Genomic DNA, 16,131 nt, shown 5'->3' with positions numbered 1-16,131 from the left:
CGTATTGGCCTTTTGAACATTGAAAGTACTAATTTCGATTCAGTATATCCGATTTTTCGCACTTACGTTGAAATAAATGGAGAGCTAAGTAGAGATAATGAATATTTATCTTTTCAATCACGTTATATTTAAATCCTATTGAATATGCATTGTTTAGCACGACATGTTTCACTTTTTTGGTCTCAATATTTTTATCCCATAAATTGTTTATCATTACTCTATCATGATTCAGAAAATTAAAAATATATTCAATTTAATTGTGCATTTGTGCTACGTAGTACGTACTATCTTAATATGAAAACATGATTAGTTTTAGGGCAAATTACCATCAACCCTTAAGGTAAATGCCAAACTACCGAGAGAAAAAAAAAAAAAAAAAAAAAAAAAAAAAAACTCCTACTAATGAAGAGTGTTTACGTAAGAAAATCGATAATTGAAGGAGTTGATTGTAATTACCCAAACAAAGAGAGTTTCATAATTTGACATTACCTTTTGAGGTATTTGTAATGATAATTTAACCGTACCCTATCTCAGGGGATAGCCGCAATTTGCCGTAGTTTTAATTTGAAATTGATCAATATGGTGTATTTGCACAATATAGTCGCATTTCAGATCAGCTAAAAAGATAGTGTTTTCCTACTCATATTAGATTTTGGCTTATTTAGTATCATTCATTAATATAATTGTATACTAACTAGTGAATATACAATTATCATATCATATGTGAGCGAGCATAAAAACAAACCTCCCTCGAAAAAAATGAAACACAATAATCATGGTCCCAAATTAACTTCAACAAAATAACTTAAACAGCCTCGTTAGCCTTAATCAGTATTATCGACACCAAAAACAGGTTACGATAAAATATTCATTCATAGCACCGTACTGATATAGTATAAATTCGAAATCAGGGTTCGATACACGGAAATATGTGATTTAGTAGAGCATTCAGTTTCCAACAAAAGTTACAAATCACCAACCTCCACCACCCCCGCCATCATCAGCCTTCTTGCTACCACCACCACCACCGCCACCCCAACCTGAATTTCCAGCATCCACACCTTTATCAGAAGCATTACCACCGTCCACCTCTGCCCCCCACTTACCCCAACCACTGCCACTGCCGCCACCACCACCACCACCACTACCGCCGCCACCCCCCCTCTTGCTAGCGCCGCCACCACCTCCACCACCCCAATCTGAATTTCCAGCATCGGCAACTTTATCAGAAGCATCACCACCGTCCACCTGTCCCCCCCACTTACCCCAACCACTGCTGCCACCGCCACCGCCACCGCCACCATTAGTACCGTTGCCATTACCATCACCACTCCAATTACCGGGGAATATGTCCCTACCCGGTGAATTCTGAACTTTAGCTCCAGGAAAGCTCCCCCATCCTCCTCCATTATCGTCATCTTTTTGGCCCCACTTTTGCGAACCGCGTTCCGAGTCCTGCCTGTCCCCCCGTCCTCTTCCACGCCCACGTCCACGCCCCCTACCACCAGAGTTGCCATCATCGTTTCTGTAGTCACCTCTCCCTGTAACAAGCACCATATTAGACTCATAGTTCAACTAAAACTGAAATCACTATCCAATCAAGAATACATTTGTATAAGCTCAGATGTCAGCTTCTTAATCGGATATTCTAAACAAGTCGAGTTCTCTAATTAGAAAAGAAAAATTAAACTGTTACAGTACCAAGAAAAAAGAAAAAAAAAAAAAAAAAAAAAAGGCAAGCAAGCACCTGCTCTAGGACCAGAACTCCTATCTCTGTCGTTGGATGAACCACCCCAGCCACCGCCACCAGGTGCAGGACTCCTCATTGGCACCATAGCAGCAACTGAACGAATCGACGGTGCAGAATCGAATGGATCATCAATATGCCTCTGAAAATAAGCCACAAGGCGGTCTATATCCTCAAACATTCGTTTTCGGAACTTCAATCCCTTTGGGTACAGACCTATGTACTCGTGATGTGGATTAGAGCTTCGTATGTAAGTCAGGATAAATGTTCCAGGATGTTCGTGACATATTCCAAAGCAGTACACGATTCTCATCGGATTCTCAGCTTTTTCAATCTTGAGAAGCTCATCAACTTCAGTCTTTGAACCCTTCCTGAACTTGCGGTAATTAAGCATTCCCTTCAAATGAGTTACCAGTGGATCTATATAACGATCCATTACCTGAATACGGAAAATGGGATGGTTTAGATTCTCATCAGGCAATGGGAAACAATTCTTCCTTTTTTTTTAGATGAGATCAAAATTTACACACTGATGTAACAGTATATTTAAAGAGACGACAATAATTCTATTTTCAAGATTCAATTGCGGTATGAATATATAATTGGCTTATCGAGAGCAAGACACCACATCAGAAACATGGACACATAATTATCTCAAACAAGAACAGTCGCACATTTTGAGATAGAACAAGATATGCAGGAAATCAAAGCTTTTTTATTTTTTTCATTTTCCTGCCTTTTGTAAGAGTCAACAATGAAGAGTCGGTTTACCAAATTAATAACTTTTTGCAAGTTCAAAGCCATCCAGAGTTAAATGTCTAAACAACAAAGAGTCGGTTCACCAAATTAAAAGCTATATGCATCTATCCAATTACCTCATCAAGGTCTTCAAATGTATCCTCTCCAATTTTCAGTGTTTTCCCTATTCGAAGCAAGCTTGTGATGTCCTTGTGTTCTTTCCCACCTTCAACTATGTCCTTGTTAGCATATACACCATCATAAACTTTCAATGTCAATGTCAAAAATGAAGGTCCACGAGAACTCGGTCGGATGACACTTTCACCAGGATCCTTGTCCGACAAAAACTGTAAACAAACAAAAAAAAAAAAGAACGAGCATGAATAACCTAAATTCGAATTATATATCTTTTGCAAAAAAAAGTATCGAGGTCCAGATGGGATCCACTGCTTAGTTTTCCAGATGAAAAGAAGCATCGAATAAGAAAATATAAGTGACATGCGGAGGTCTTCAAACAACAATAGAAGTGTGATTTAGTGTATAGCATAATTCAGGGCATAATCAACTTTCTCCAGCCTATGGAAAAAACAATCATGCATCCAATCAAATATCAACATTCAAAAACATGCAGACCTCACAAGTGAATGACAATAGAACCGAGTAAAAGATGAGAACAAACCTCTATTGCTTCATCAACTGTAAAATTCCGGAAGCGAGGGTGAACAATCATCCTCGGCTTAAAATGCTTCTTTGCTAGCTCCTTCTCTTTCCTAGCTTTTTCTTGTGCAGTGGGTAAGGCGCTCCGTTCTTCATGATAGTAAGGATCTATACTCCGGTAGTTCTGGGAACGGTTGTTCCTCATTTCACTTTCTCTACAGGTCAAAAACACCTGATAGCGATTCTTCTGAATCGATTTGATTTTGCAAGTCAAAGTATCACCTTCACGCAGCTTATCAGTCAATTCATTGATATCCCTCCAATCATCTGTGTAATCTTCCTTACTAAGCATGCCAGTCAATCCAGATTCAAGGACACAAATCGCTCTCTGAGGTTGCACCCTGCGTACTGTTGCTTGCACAATTCTTCCATCGGAAACTGCTTCTTCAGTCTCTCCTGAAATCATGTAAAATTCATCGTCTTGACTTGGTTCAATGTATGGTCTCCGCCTATCCTGAAAGCCTTCCATCAACTCCAATCTTATATCATTAAGGGTTTCCTTTTTGTTCAGGCGGTTTTTCTGCCCAGCATATTCACGAACATCCACAGCTTTTAATAAGTGAGGCTTCTCTCTGACATGCTCAATAGCCATTTCCAGCACATCCTCGTCGTCATTTGCATCATCATTTCCATCCTCCCAGTAAATATCCTTAGCCAAATCTTTTGCAAGGCTGTACGATTCTGGATGTATTCGTGTGTCGTCTAGCAAATCAATAAATTGACTACTACTTGAAGTCAATCCGCTCCGTCGGACTCGCAAGAATCCAACAGCATTGATAAACACCTTTTTACCTAGACCATGGGATGTTAACAAGTCTTTCCTAGTGAAAATGGTTCCTATTCTTACTAGAGACCTTTGTAAAAAAGCTGCTTTCCTTGGTCCAAGCCCAGAGATAAACTGGAGAGGTGCGAACAACCATTCATGACTGGAAGCCAAATTAAGATCAAGACCTACTTGGTTCGTTACATCCACCATAACTTGTTCAACCATCCCATACTTTTCATCGGGAGTGAGAAAGTTCTCCAAAGGATTAAGTTTCCAAGATAATATCTCCCTTCCTGGTCCACACAATGTGGCAACCATGGATAGTGGATTCTGAAGATATCGTCCAAGGGCCACAGCACGCCTAATTATCCCTAAAATAAATCACCACAGTTATATTGCATAAAATATATCTAAATACATTTCGTGGAAAAAAAATAGCATACAGGGAATTATGGATAGCAGAAAATATAGAATAGATGAATACAGGACATACCTTCTTGAGAAGGAAGTTGATCAACTGATATGCGAGAATTTTCATATAGATGTGGGAGAGATTCATCACCATAGACAATATTCAAGTTATCCATCTCATGGCCAACATCTCTAGGATTATCTTCCACCATCTTGAAGATGATCTGATGAAGGATGTGGATAGAAGAACAAAAAGTCACATAAAATTTCATGCTTACAGTGCAAGAAGACATAGTAGTTCAAGAAATATGTAAAAGAGATTTTATTTATTTATTAATACCTCGTAAATATCCTCCTTCAGCCGCGTACAAGACAAATTAGCTGCTCCTAGAACGACGATATGTGGCTGGTGGTCCATCATAAATTTTTGCACTCGCTGCTGATCATTTTTCTTCCGTTGCTGTTCATCAACACTTTGACCACGAAGACTGAGCGAACCAGCATGAAGTACATCTAATACTTCTCCAGATGAATCCAACATTACGAAAGTAGTAGCTGGCTTGCCAGGGCCCCAACAGCAAGCCATAACCCTGGGTGCAGTTTCTTCATCTGAACTGACATCAGTTTCTTTCCTCTGGTATGGTGCAACAGACACTTTATCCCACAACAGCTTTCCGTAATCCAAGAGTAACCACGATTTTGCCCTACTATTCAACAATGATCTCGCTTCCTTTGTCATTGAAGGCAGAAGGAATTTGTCGAATGCATCACGAAGTATCAGAGTTCTCTGCTCGTTCCACAATTGAGCGGATTTACTAACACCGTCACTCAAATAATAATCTTTCGAATCGTTTATTAACTTATCAAGGACTACTTCCGGCAGCTTGATTGTAACCTGCAAGAGCTTCTCCTCTTCTGCTTTCTGGATTAGAAGCCATTGTGCGTCCTCAAATCTGGAAAGTGGTTTTTCCCGCAACCACTTCACTCCAGCAAACTGGTGAAAAGAATCAATAGCTGTGTTTCCATCAGGTGTGGGACTAGTTGACACCACGGCATTATCCATAAAGATACTTCGGACATGCTTCCGAACACATGGTTCACAACTGATCTCAACTGATGCCTGGATTTATTATTGATTTTATAAAGTTAGCCAGTACAATTGAACACCATATTAAAATATCCAAAGTACAAGAATGAGTCAGTAACTTTCACATACCATGTGCCTCGCACCGTTCAACACAGCTTCAGGTGTCTCGAACATTGCACAAGTGAAATTGGAAGCCATTTCCTCTGGTGTTTCCTTCGCATCCTCCAATTCATCCATCCTCTGCGAAAAACACAACTCCAACTCGGTTAATCTAAATCTTATAACAAGGCCAGTTAGAAACTAAAGTAAATTAAATCTACCATTTTCTCTAGAGAAATCTGCAACCCAAATTGTTCGGAGCTGTAGCCAAATTTGCTTGCAACCTCTCCTAATCCAGCTTTACTGCAAATGCTGTAATGAGATTTCCTCTTTGGCCTCTTATACTGCCCTCCGCCTAGAACAACTTCGCCCGGGGGGCAGTGCAAATTAAATTTCAATTCAACATCATCAACTTCTCGTTCTGAATCAGCAGCTTTGAGCGACTTAATGATAGATTGAAATAGCTGTTGATTTAAACTGCGGTGTGTCTCCCAGTCATTTACTTTCTCAGACTCTTCTTTGAACTGCTTATAGTATGACTGGAGTGCACTCTTTCTTTTCTGAAGAAGAAGCCACTTCTGATCCAAGTCCTGGATTGTCCAAAGCACCTGCAAAACAACCCTCCTTTCAATATGGATTCTCCTCAGTCACCTTGAGCCAGATAAGTCAATATAAGGTTTTCAAATCAAACTTTTCCTAAGTTAGACTACTTTAAGCTAAACATTTAGCTATATGGTACCATAAGAAGGAAATCTCTACCTTCACAAGTTCTTCACAGCAAACAAGCAACTCAGTTAAACAACTTTTACACAATAGAAGAAAAAAAATCATTTGACTGGAAGATTTTACTACCACAGAAACACCGATGGAAGAACTGTAAAAACAAAGTTCGCAACATAGTTGCACATAAAGCAGAATCCAATTCAAAAGACCACCTTCTGCCACTTAAGCTTGGGTTTCTGGTTAGGATGGAAGTACAATTTTAAGCTAAAATTTAGTTATATGGTAATGCAGCAAGGAATGCTCAGTTGACTAGAAATAATATACCACTGAAAAACGAATGGAAAATAGTGTAAAAAACAAAATTCCGAATATAGTTAAACGCACGCAGAATTCAATTTAAAAAGACCACCTTGTGCCACTTAAGCGTAGGCTTCTGGTTAGGATCGTCAGCTTCAGGCTCATTTGGATTCTTTAATAGGCTCAAGATCTCCTCTTTCCGGTACATAGCAATGAATGGAACCTGGGACATAGATAACAGTTTAATATCAAATAGGGAAGTTCCTTTACACATCATGACATAGAGAACCAATTTATGAGAAACAAAAACATACATCTAACTTCTGAACATGCATTAAGTCAAGAAATCTTGCTATGTGGTGCTTCATTTCATCATCTCCTTCTTCGGTCATGGCACTGCTCTTGTTAAACCAAGGTACTGTACCAGTTACGAGCTGGTTGTATATCCACTCCGTCTCCATTTTGATACTAATCTCATCCGTCAGGAGGTGGCTAGAACTTTCCTGCGATGTCTAAAACAAAGGGTAAACAATAAATAAACAATTACAACCTATGTATTGAAGATGACAAAAATTTCAACAAGATGCACGACAAACCTGCATTCTTTCAGGAACATCTAATTTCCGAATCTCGTTATCCTTTTCCGTCATATACTTCTCAGAAAGTATGCTAGGATCAAACTGATCTTCAAGGTTCCCTTCATGAGTTTCATCAAACTTGTCCCTAACTTCCAACTTGCGTAGCCTCAAGAGGTCTTCAACATCACCAAATATTTCGTGTGCCTCCTGAAGTGCAGATGAAGAAATTCCTGGTCGTTGCCTGCTCTTCTTAGGTTTCTTCCTCCTGGATACAGAAACATCGATGCATATTTACATTACAACACTAAAACAAGATCTACATATCTCAGGCATTGATGTGTAAGATATACCTCACAGGAGCTCCATGCTCATCGACTTCTTCTTCGTCAACAATAAAATCTGCCATGTCATCATCTTCGTTGACGTATGTATCCTCTTCTTCCAACTGTTCATCCTCCTCCGCAATATCCTCGAGCTGTTGCCCTACATTAGTTTAAGGAAAACCCATGACCATTAACGAGAAAACGACTATTTCACATCCTGTGACTTGAGAAGAAAATTCCAACAGAACTTACCATCATCATCAAATAAGGTGCGCTTAAGCTTCTCCTCATCTGTACGCCCGCCTTTTCCACTTCCATCAAACTTCTCATCATCTGAAAGTCCAGAAGGCCCTTCTTCTGTATCACCCCGACCCTTTTTCAGTCGCTTAAACTTCTTGCTTTCCTAATACATATCACAGGCCAACAGACATCAATGGTCAATCAAATGCCAAACTCAACTAAAAGAAGTGCAAATGCCACAAAAATGACAGAACACAGGATAAGTGTAGAAACTTACAGCTTTCGGACGATGAACAGAGATGTTGCTTTCCTGAAGGAGTTCATAATCATCCTCGTCCAGGACATAGTTCCTCTCTGACTCTCTATAGTTCATAAAATCAATCATTATGAGGACATGTATCATATTTTTCTACATTAATTGAAGTTTTATTAACATGAAAAAAGCCAAGCAACAAAAGATCATGACAAGTGAGAATATAAGGAAAAACCTTTTTTTCCTTTTCTTTTTCTTCTGCTTCTCATCGTCACTATCAAGTCTATCTTCTTCCTCCTCGTCTTCTTCTTCATCCACGATAAAACCATCCTTCTCATATTCATCTTGTCCTTCTTCTACTCAAACCAGCAGTTCCCATCAATCACAGAAGAAAAAAAACAAATAGAAATGAAAACAAGTGATTTTATATGCCAAAATGCAATTAACTAAGTTCTCTACAATGTACATAAAAAGTACAACTGTCTGCTTGAGGAAAATATTCCAAGACAATAGAACTCATAACCCATTTTTGCTATAGATCTTAAGCATGAATTATCACAATTAGAAAAGTCATCAATACTCCAGTGGGCTACATAAAGACTCCAGTATGCATAGAAACAAAAAGAACATACACACAAACTTGACAACAAATAAATCCATTGTATAGTAAAATAAATATACAGCCCAAATAGACAAGAGGAAGGTGTCGGGTTGATAAACACGGTGGTCATATGTTTAAACCAGCTCGAGAAGAGTTGGAGAACCATATCCTTTTCAGACACAGAAAAACATAAAGCTCAATGCGGTAAAGTTTATCGCATGCACTAGAATACCACAATTTGTCTCCCACCGCAGACTGAAACAAATCGCATTTCTTCCGGAGATAATTTTCTCCTAAACATAAAAGCGAAGACAAAAAAGAAGCCTAAAATACTAGAAGCCCTTAACAATAAACACACATAAAAAATCAACATCAAAATAAATCAAATTACACATGCAATTTTTCGGGCAGTCAAAAATTGTACTGACCATCTTCTTCTTCGTCTTCTTCGTCCCCGCGTTCATCGGTTTGGTCTCCATAGGGCTCTTCGTCTCTCTCTTCTTCTTCACCTCCAATCTCATCTGTGAAAAGAGATTGCCACAAATACACCCGATTTTCAGCACAAAATAGTGTAAATTTGAAATTATTCGCTGCATTTGGGTGAAAATTTTACCTTCGTCGTCGGAGATCACGTTTTTGCCAGCCATTGTTGTGAAATTGCGAAAATGACTACGGCGAGAAAAGGAAAAAAAAAAAAACCCTAGAAAGAGATTAACTGATATAAAATATATATATACAATTTACAAATTAATAATCCTCCTTGCGAACCCTAGAATGGCGAAACCCTCTGATTTTCACTCGATACACATAGAACAAGTGCGTTCCTCACACATACATTGTGTGTATGTATATGCCTAAATGAAAGTATACTCCTTATTTTCGGAAGAAGGCAATAAAGCATAAGGAGGGTATGATCTTGTGCAGCCAGTATTTGTAAACCGCTGATAGAACTGGACACGTGTCAATTTATTATTGGCCTCTAGCTGCTTCATCTTTCTAGAGTTGTCTGCATTTTTTCTTGGGTAAATTATGAAAACCCCCCTAAACTTATATTAAATTACAAAAACCACCTCCACCTATTCGTAGTTACCAAGAAATCCCTGAGATTTATTTCGTCTTACAACCCCTTACTATGTGACTTTTTACGGATTTTTTTTTATTCCAGGGAACAGAATTTACACGGATATTTTCTTTTATTTTTCACCTATTTAACAGAAGGTATAATAGAATGTACACATTTTTTGTTAAAAAACTCAACCACCAGTTAATCAGAGGAGTTTTAGTTTTTATGGATAGGTGGGGGTATTTTTCGTTATTAGCCTAAGTTCAACTTAGGCTCATAATTTACCTTTTTTATATAGTCTATATACATAAGTATGGACAAAATATTTAATATATAATATAATAAATTAATAACATAAAAATAAAATAATATTAATAATATAAGGGTAAATTACAACCACCCCTGAGGTATGGTCAAATTACGAAAATCCCCTCCTGTTTGGGTAATTACAACCACCCCTCAACTATAAATCCTCTTACACGTCCACCCTTGGGGTTTCAAATTTAGTGGAATCTTTAAGATTATATGGAATATTCTTTGGATCCGTTTTATCCCAATCGAGCTCCACATTTTGAAGTTAGATGATCATAAGATGTGTTTTTTGGCTTGTATATATCAAATTGTGGTGTATAAAACGAGTACAAACTAGACAACATTCAAGGGAATCTAGATGATTATGTTGAATTTGACACCATAAAGGTGGAGATGTAAGAAAATTCATAGTTGAGGGAATAGATATAATTATCCAAACAGGAGAGATTTTTTTCGTAATTTGACCATACATTAGGGGTGGTTGTAATTTTTTACCCATAAAATAATAAATTAATAACAGCCTTTTTATGTTATACACAAAATGAATAATTAATTGGATATATAAATAAGGTTGAAAGTCGAATTAAACTACTTGATACACAATTTGTGATCGTTTATTAAAAAAATAACTTGTTTCAGTTTGATTTGTTAACATAACGAAACAAACTCGAACGAGTATTTTGTTCATAATCCGTGAGGTTGGGCTTAAACCCGATTAAAAATATATACATATGTATATATGTACTAAGAAACAAGCTACTATCGATTCGTGTTCATCTCGATTAAAGTTCACTTTAGCTCGTGTGTGTGTGTGTGTGTGTGTGTGTGTGTGTGTGTGTGTGTGTGTGTGTGTATAACTCATTTGATCTCGGCTCAATTGCCTATCAAATAAGCTTAGACACAACTTTAAAAGATCGATAACAATTCAAATAAGATTGAATAATCATGTGTTCGGCTTGACTCGACTCGTTTAGACCTCTATTGGAGGGGTGAAGACCAAACGGATCAAATCGAAATCAGTACTTTATGAAAAATATATTTTTTGCCAAAGTAAAAAACTAATTCTAATTTCGTACAAAAAAATCGAAATTCCAAGAAATATTCAAATCGAAATCGTCGTTGTTCGAAAATTCTAATTTTCAGTCACCTAAAATATAAAAGGGTAAATTGCACTTTACCGCCTTGTGGTTTCAACTTGTTGCACTTCAATTTAGACATTTTACCGGACCCCTTGGGGTTTTCACAATATAACACCTGTCAGTCTACCCGTTATAAGTTAACGGGAAATAACTAATGTCTAAATTACCCTTCTAATTTCTTAGAAGGGTTCACATGTCAAAACTACGACCCTCTTTAGTCTTTATTCTAATAAAGTGTTTCCCCAAAATTCACATAACTCACCCGAACTTAGGGAAGTAAAGTGCCTAGTAAGGGACAAACTGCTTCTTTACTCTTGTTAATACTTGATGATTTTAGATACAAAGAGAAAAAGGAGAACAATTAATTTGGTAAAAATTGGATTATTTATTTATTTACTTTATTTTGTGAGTGAAAAAATAAGATGAAAGAGTGTGAATGTTTTTTTTTCGGGATAATTACATTTTTCGTCCCTCATGTTTGGACCGATTCCACTTTTGGTCCCCCTTGTTTCAAAGTGAACAAAGTTCACCACAATGTTTCATTTTTAAACAGATTTGGTCCACTCCGTCACATGGACGTTAACAATTAACGGAGGAAGTCACGTGCGCCGCACGTGACACTGAATTAGGTCTGAAAAACGGGAAAAAAAAAAACCCAATTGACATTCCCAACATCAGACTTCTCAATTCCCAAATTTTTCGAAGAACCCTAAATCGTATTCACTTTTCTCAAAAAATCGATCACTTTCACCAAAAATCTTCCCACTAACTGCGATACAGAGGAGTGGTCAAGTCGCCATTTTTATCAAGAAGGTTATACGAATCTCGGATTTGCTCCATGTCGCGAAGAAGTTTGCACGCATCAGGATTTACTCCAAATTATGGTAAATGTTCACTAAACTGAACAAGTGTGTGATTTTGAATCACTTATGCACTTTAATTTGTAAACTTCAACTAATTTTTTTTAATTGTTTGCTTTCAGCAATTCTTGGTGAAAAGTTAGGGTGTACTGTTAAATTGTATTATGGAGGGGTAATGAAGCATAGTCCTCAAATGCATTATGTAGGTGGGAATATATAGTACTTTGATTTTGCAAATGCTGGTAGGATGGGGATGCTTGATCTGTGGGGATATGCAGGGGAATTAGGTTACTTTGATACAGTAAGTTACAAATTTTGGCATAAATATGGAGAAAGTTTGAGTGTGGGCCATTATTTGAAAACTGATGCAGATTTTTCATTTATAAGAAAACACTTACCTGATAACCATGAAGTTGAGATATTCATGGAATAATTGGGTTTGCAAACTGGTGACATAATACCTATTGTGCAAAGCCAGATAGCATCATCAGTTATCCTTGATGAGCCTGTAAATGCAAACAAAAGGAAAAGATTGCATAAGCTTGTAGATGAGAGTGACAACGATGAAGAGGATGATGACTTTTATGACAGTGAATATGACTTTGAAGAAGATGATCAGCTGTTTGATGAATTTGTTGACCCTGAAGCTGAATTTAATGCCTCTACAAGTAAGGGTAAGTCTACTTATGTGTCTGATGATGTTTATGCTAAAATGTTGTGTGAAGATGGTGATGATGATTGTGCTGCTAGTGATGTTGGTTCTGATGAAGAACATTCCATTAAGTACCCTAAATTTAATCCTAAAACTGATATGAAAAATCCTGATTTGGTTTTGGGGATGGTTTTTAGTAGCAAAAAAGAAGCAAAATTTGCAATTAAAACTCACTGTTTAAGAAGATGGATGAGTGTTAGATTTGGGAAGAATGACAAGGTTAGGCTCAGAGCAACTTGTAGAAATGAGGGGTGTGGGTGGGCAGTCCAGGTTTCACCAATGCAGAATGATTATACTTGGCAAATCAGAAGCTATGTGTCTGAACATAAGAACTGTTATTGAAATTACAATAACAGTAGCCTTAAGTCAAATTGGATAGGTAAAACATTTGTCAAAAAGTTCAAAGATAATCCTAAGTTGGGTACAAATGAGTTCAGAACTGAATTGTGCACTACACTCAAAGCAAATGTGTCTAGATCACAAGCCTATAGGGCTAAACAACAGGCACTTAAAGAAATTCAGGGTATTGTGGAAGAGCAATTCAAATCAATGAGGAATTACTGTGAAGAATTGAAAAGGGTAGACCCCAGTGCCACTGTAATTTTGAAGTTAACAGAGGATGAAGAAGGTCCAAGGTTCCAAAGGCTCTATATTTGTTTTTCAGCACTTAAATAAGGGTTTAAAGCTGCATGTAGGCCTGTTGTGGGGGTTGATGGTTGTTTTCTGAAAGGGCAGAATGGGGGTCAATTGTTAGCTGCAGTTGGTCTGGATCCAAACAACAACATTTATCCAATCTCTTATGCCATTGTTGAGGGTGAAACAAAGGATACTTGGCTGTGGTTTTTAAAGTTGTTGAACAGTGACTTAGAAATTGAGCAAAATCAGCATACATGGACATTTATGTCTGATAAACAAAAAGTCTTATACCAGCCTTTGAGGAATTATTTCCACACGCTGATAATAGATTCTGTGTAAGGCACCTGCACAGTAACATGAAGAAAGATGGATTTGGAGGGTTAGCTATCAAACATGCTTTTGTGGGCAGCAGCAAAAACAACCAGGGTGGAGGAGTTCAATAGAAGGATGGAGGAGCTAAAGGAGATTGATGAAAGGGCTTACATTTGGTTGGCAAAAAAATCCCCACAGCACTGGACCAGGTCACACTTCAATGCATATCCCAAATGTGACATACTGTTAAACAACATGTGTGAATGTTTTAACAGTTTCATACTTGATGCTAGGGAAAGACCAATGATACCATTGCTTGAGACCATTAGGAATTTGTTGATGACCAGAATGGTATTGAATAGAGATAAGGTAGAAAAATGGGATTCTGCAATCTGCCCTAAAATCAGAAATGTGTTGGTGAAAAATATGAAGGATGCTGGTGAGTGTATTCCAATGAGAGCAGATGATTGGCACTACCAAATCATGGGGCCATTTGACCAGCATACAGTGGATATGCAGTTGAGGACTTGCAGTTGCAAGAAGTGGGACTTAAATGGAATTCCATGCAAGCATGCCATATGTGTCATCTGGTGCAAAAAGGATGATCCTGAAAGATATGTGCACAAATATTACAGTGTTGAGACATACAAAAAGGCATATGAGAAGTCCATCAAGCCAATCACCAGTGCAGAATTATGGCCTCAATGCAGTCTTCAACCATCATTGCTACCAATATACAAAGAGAAGAAGGGCAGACCACAAAAATTAAGAAGAAGAGAACCAGATGAGCCCCCTGCTCCAGGTCAGACAAAATTGAAGAAAAGTTGCAGAACCAATAAATGTAGAAGATGTGGACAAACATGACACAATGTGAGGAGATGTGGACAGAGTGGAGGGACACATGAAAGTAGAGCTGAGGAGAATGTTATGGAACCTCCAACCAATCCATATGACCCTCAACCAACCACTCAAACTCAACCACAACCTCAATCAACCACACAACCTCAGCCTAACAAAAGGGGGAAACATGAGGTTAAATAAAAAAAAATTCTTCTGATATCTATTTATTGTTATATCATATTTATCTTCTAATATTGTATTTGTTTTTGCAGGCCAGAAGACCAAGTAATGTTGGAATAAATAAGGACATATGTCCAATGCAACTACTTCAGTGACTGTAAGTTTTTACACTTTTTAAAGTTTAAATTATTTATTGTGAGTCTCATGTATTAATAAACTTTATATTTTATATAGATCAATCAAGGTTCAGCAACAAATATTCTGGTGAAGGGAGGGGTGAACTACATCACATTGTCCAATTTAAAAGCTTCAGTTGGGAATCAAGACAAAGGAGCATCAACCTCTACTCCTCATTCAATGAGACCACCACTCACAAAGACTCCCCCTTCAAGGACTGCACCTGGATCTTTGTCTGCTCTAAGGACAAGATCAACTCCCACCCCAAATCCTACAAGGACATCTACAAAAGAAGATGGCACCTCATCAAAGACTAGATCTGATGCTTCCAGTCTTTAGATCAATTTCATGTTATTTTTGTGTTTTTTGTTTGAACTGTCTGTTTGGTGGTTGTTTTTGCAATTTCTGAACTTATGTAACATAAAGATTTGTTGTGTTTCTGTTACAAGTGTTTGTTGGTTTCAAGTATGTGTTTTGTGCACTGTTTGTTGCTTTGAACTCTGTTGCATTATTTTGTGCACTGTTGTGTTGGTTTGTGTTACTGTGTTGCTTTCTGATGAATTTATGTGATGAAAAAGATTTTTGTTAATTGATGTTTGTTGCTTTAATGGTTGTTTAAACATTTCAATTGTTTATCAAATTCTTTATTTCTGTTCTTTTAATTTCTGCACAAATGCATTACAAATTCTGGTTAAATTTATGCACAAACTCAATCTCATTACTAATACACATTGTATTAAGATAATCAAAAGAGCATCCATTACGAAATATTTCGGCAAATTTTGCAAAATATCCAATATCCAAAATAGAACATAACAACAAGCATAAGCTTTACACCAGTTCTGCAAATTTCTTCTCATATTTGGGCATGCACATGAGTTGGATTGTTATAAATAGAAGTAAAATAACAAGATATGCCATCATCTTCATCTTCCTTTGTGTCTTCTTGTACAGTTCAAGCTCAACTTGTATTTTTTTTTTCTTTCTCCAGTTTCATTTTCTCTTCCAATTTGTCCAGTTTTTTCAACAATCCAGAAATGATGTTCTTGCATCTTCGACAAACTTCTTCGTCCACCCACTTAAAATAGCCACAACATGATGGGCTCTAGAAAAAAAAAATCAATTAAAGAGCAAAAAGAAAAGTAGAAAATATGTAAGAAGAAAATCAATTTTTTTTTTTTTGGAAATCAACTCACCATATAATTTGGGCATGCCCGGAATTTTCTCCCCGGGTTCTTTTCCGACCATGAAGTAAGGGTTGAAAGCTCAAAACCACAACGACAAGTAACAGTTTCGAGTGGGAGGGACCACCCATTTCGT

The 16,131-nt window shown here is 37.4% G+C and overlaps 1 protein-coding gene and 1 pseudogene across 3 annotated transcripts; one reads left to right on the top strand and one right to left on the bottom strand.

The window, feature by feature from the left end:
- Positions 1–776: 776 nt before the first annotated feature.
- Positions 777–9,480, bottom strand: LOC105959912 (transcription elongation factor SPT6-like). 2 transcript variants are annotated; one of them, XM_012984072.2, is made up of 17 exons: positions 9,194–9,480; positions 9,009–9,101; positions 8,215–8,335; positions 8,004–8,088; positions 7,739–7,889; positions 7,514–7,646; positions 7,182–7,428; positions 6,900–7,097; positions 6,698–6,808; positions 5,787–6,173; positions 5,596–5,706; positions 4,720–5,499; positions 4,462–4,603; positions 3,165–4,339; positions 2,623–2,832; positions 1,748–2,186; positions 777–1,541 (listed from the first exon to the last, which is right to left on the bottom strand). In XM_012984072.2, exons 1-17 carry the CDS (start codon positions 9,225–9,227, stop codon positions 973–975), a joined length of 4,986 nt encoding a protein of 1,661 aa, XP_012839526.2. In that variant the 5' UTR covers positions 9,228–9,480; the 3' UTR covers positions 777–972. The 2 variants fall into 2 exon arrangements, with proteins under 2 accessions (XP_012839526.2, XP_088680350.1); XM_088824224.1 differs by having other exon boundaries at positions 6,900–7,088.
- A 2,721-nt stretch (positions 9,481–12,201) lies between these two features.
- On the top strand, positions 12,202–15,709 carry LOC105976776 (uncharacterized; annotated as a pseudogene). Its single transcript, XR_001174498.2, has 4 exons — positions 12,202–12,255; positions 12,433–14,646; positions 14,727–14,791; positions 14,869–15,709. The product of XR_001174498.2 is annotated as an uncharacterized LOC105976776 (transcript).
- Positions 15,710–16,131: the final 422 nt, after the last annotated feature.

Source organism: Erythranthe guttata, chromosome 10 (assembly GCF_056151865.1).
Source record: "Erythranthe guttata isolate IM_541 chromosome 10, IM_541, whole genome shotgun sequence".
Classification (NCBI taxonomy): domain Eukaryota; kingdom Viridiplantae; phylum Streptophyta; class Magnoliopsida; order Lamiales; family Phrymaceae; genus Erythranthe; species Erythranthe guttata.
This window is presented reverse-complemented; position numbering and strand designations above follow the sequence as displayed.

Coding starts and splice junctions, on each gene's coding strand:
- LOC105959912 (XM_012984072.2), bottom strand. CDS start 9,227: ATGGCTGGCAAAAACGTGATCTCCGACGACGAAG. Junction 6,809..6,899: donor TGCATGTTCAGAAGTTAGAT/GTATGTTTTTGT, acceptor TCTATGTCCCAG/GTTCCATTCATTGCTATGTA. Junction 4,604..4,719: donor TGAAGGAGGATATTTACGAG/GTATTAATAAAT, acceptor ATCCTTCATCAG/ATCATCTTCAAGATGGTGGA.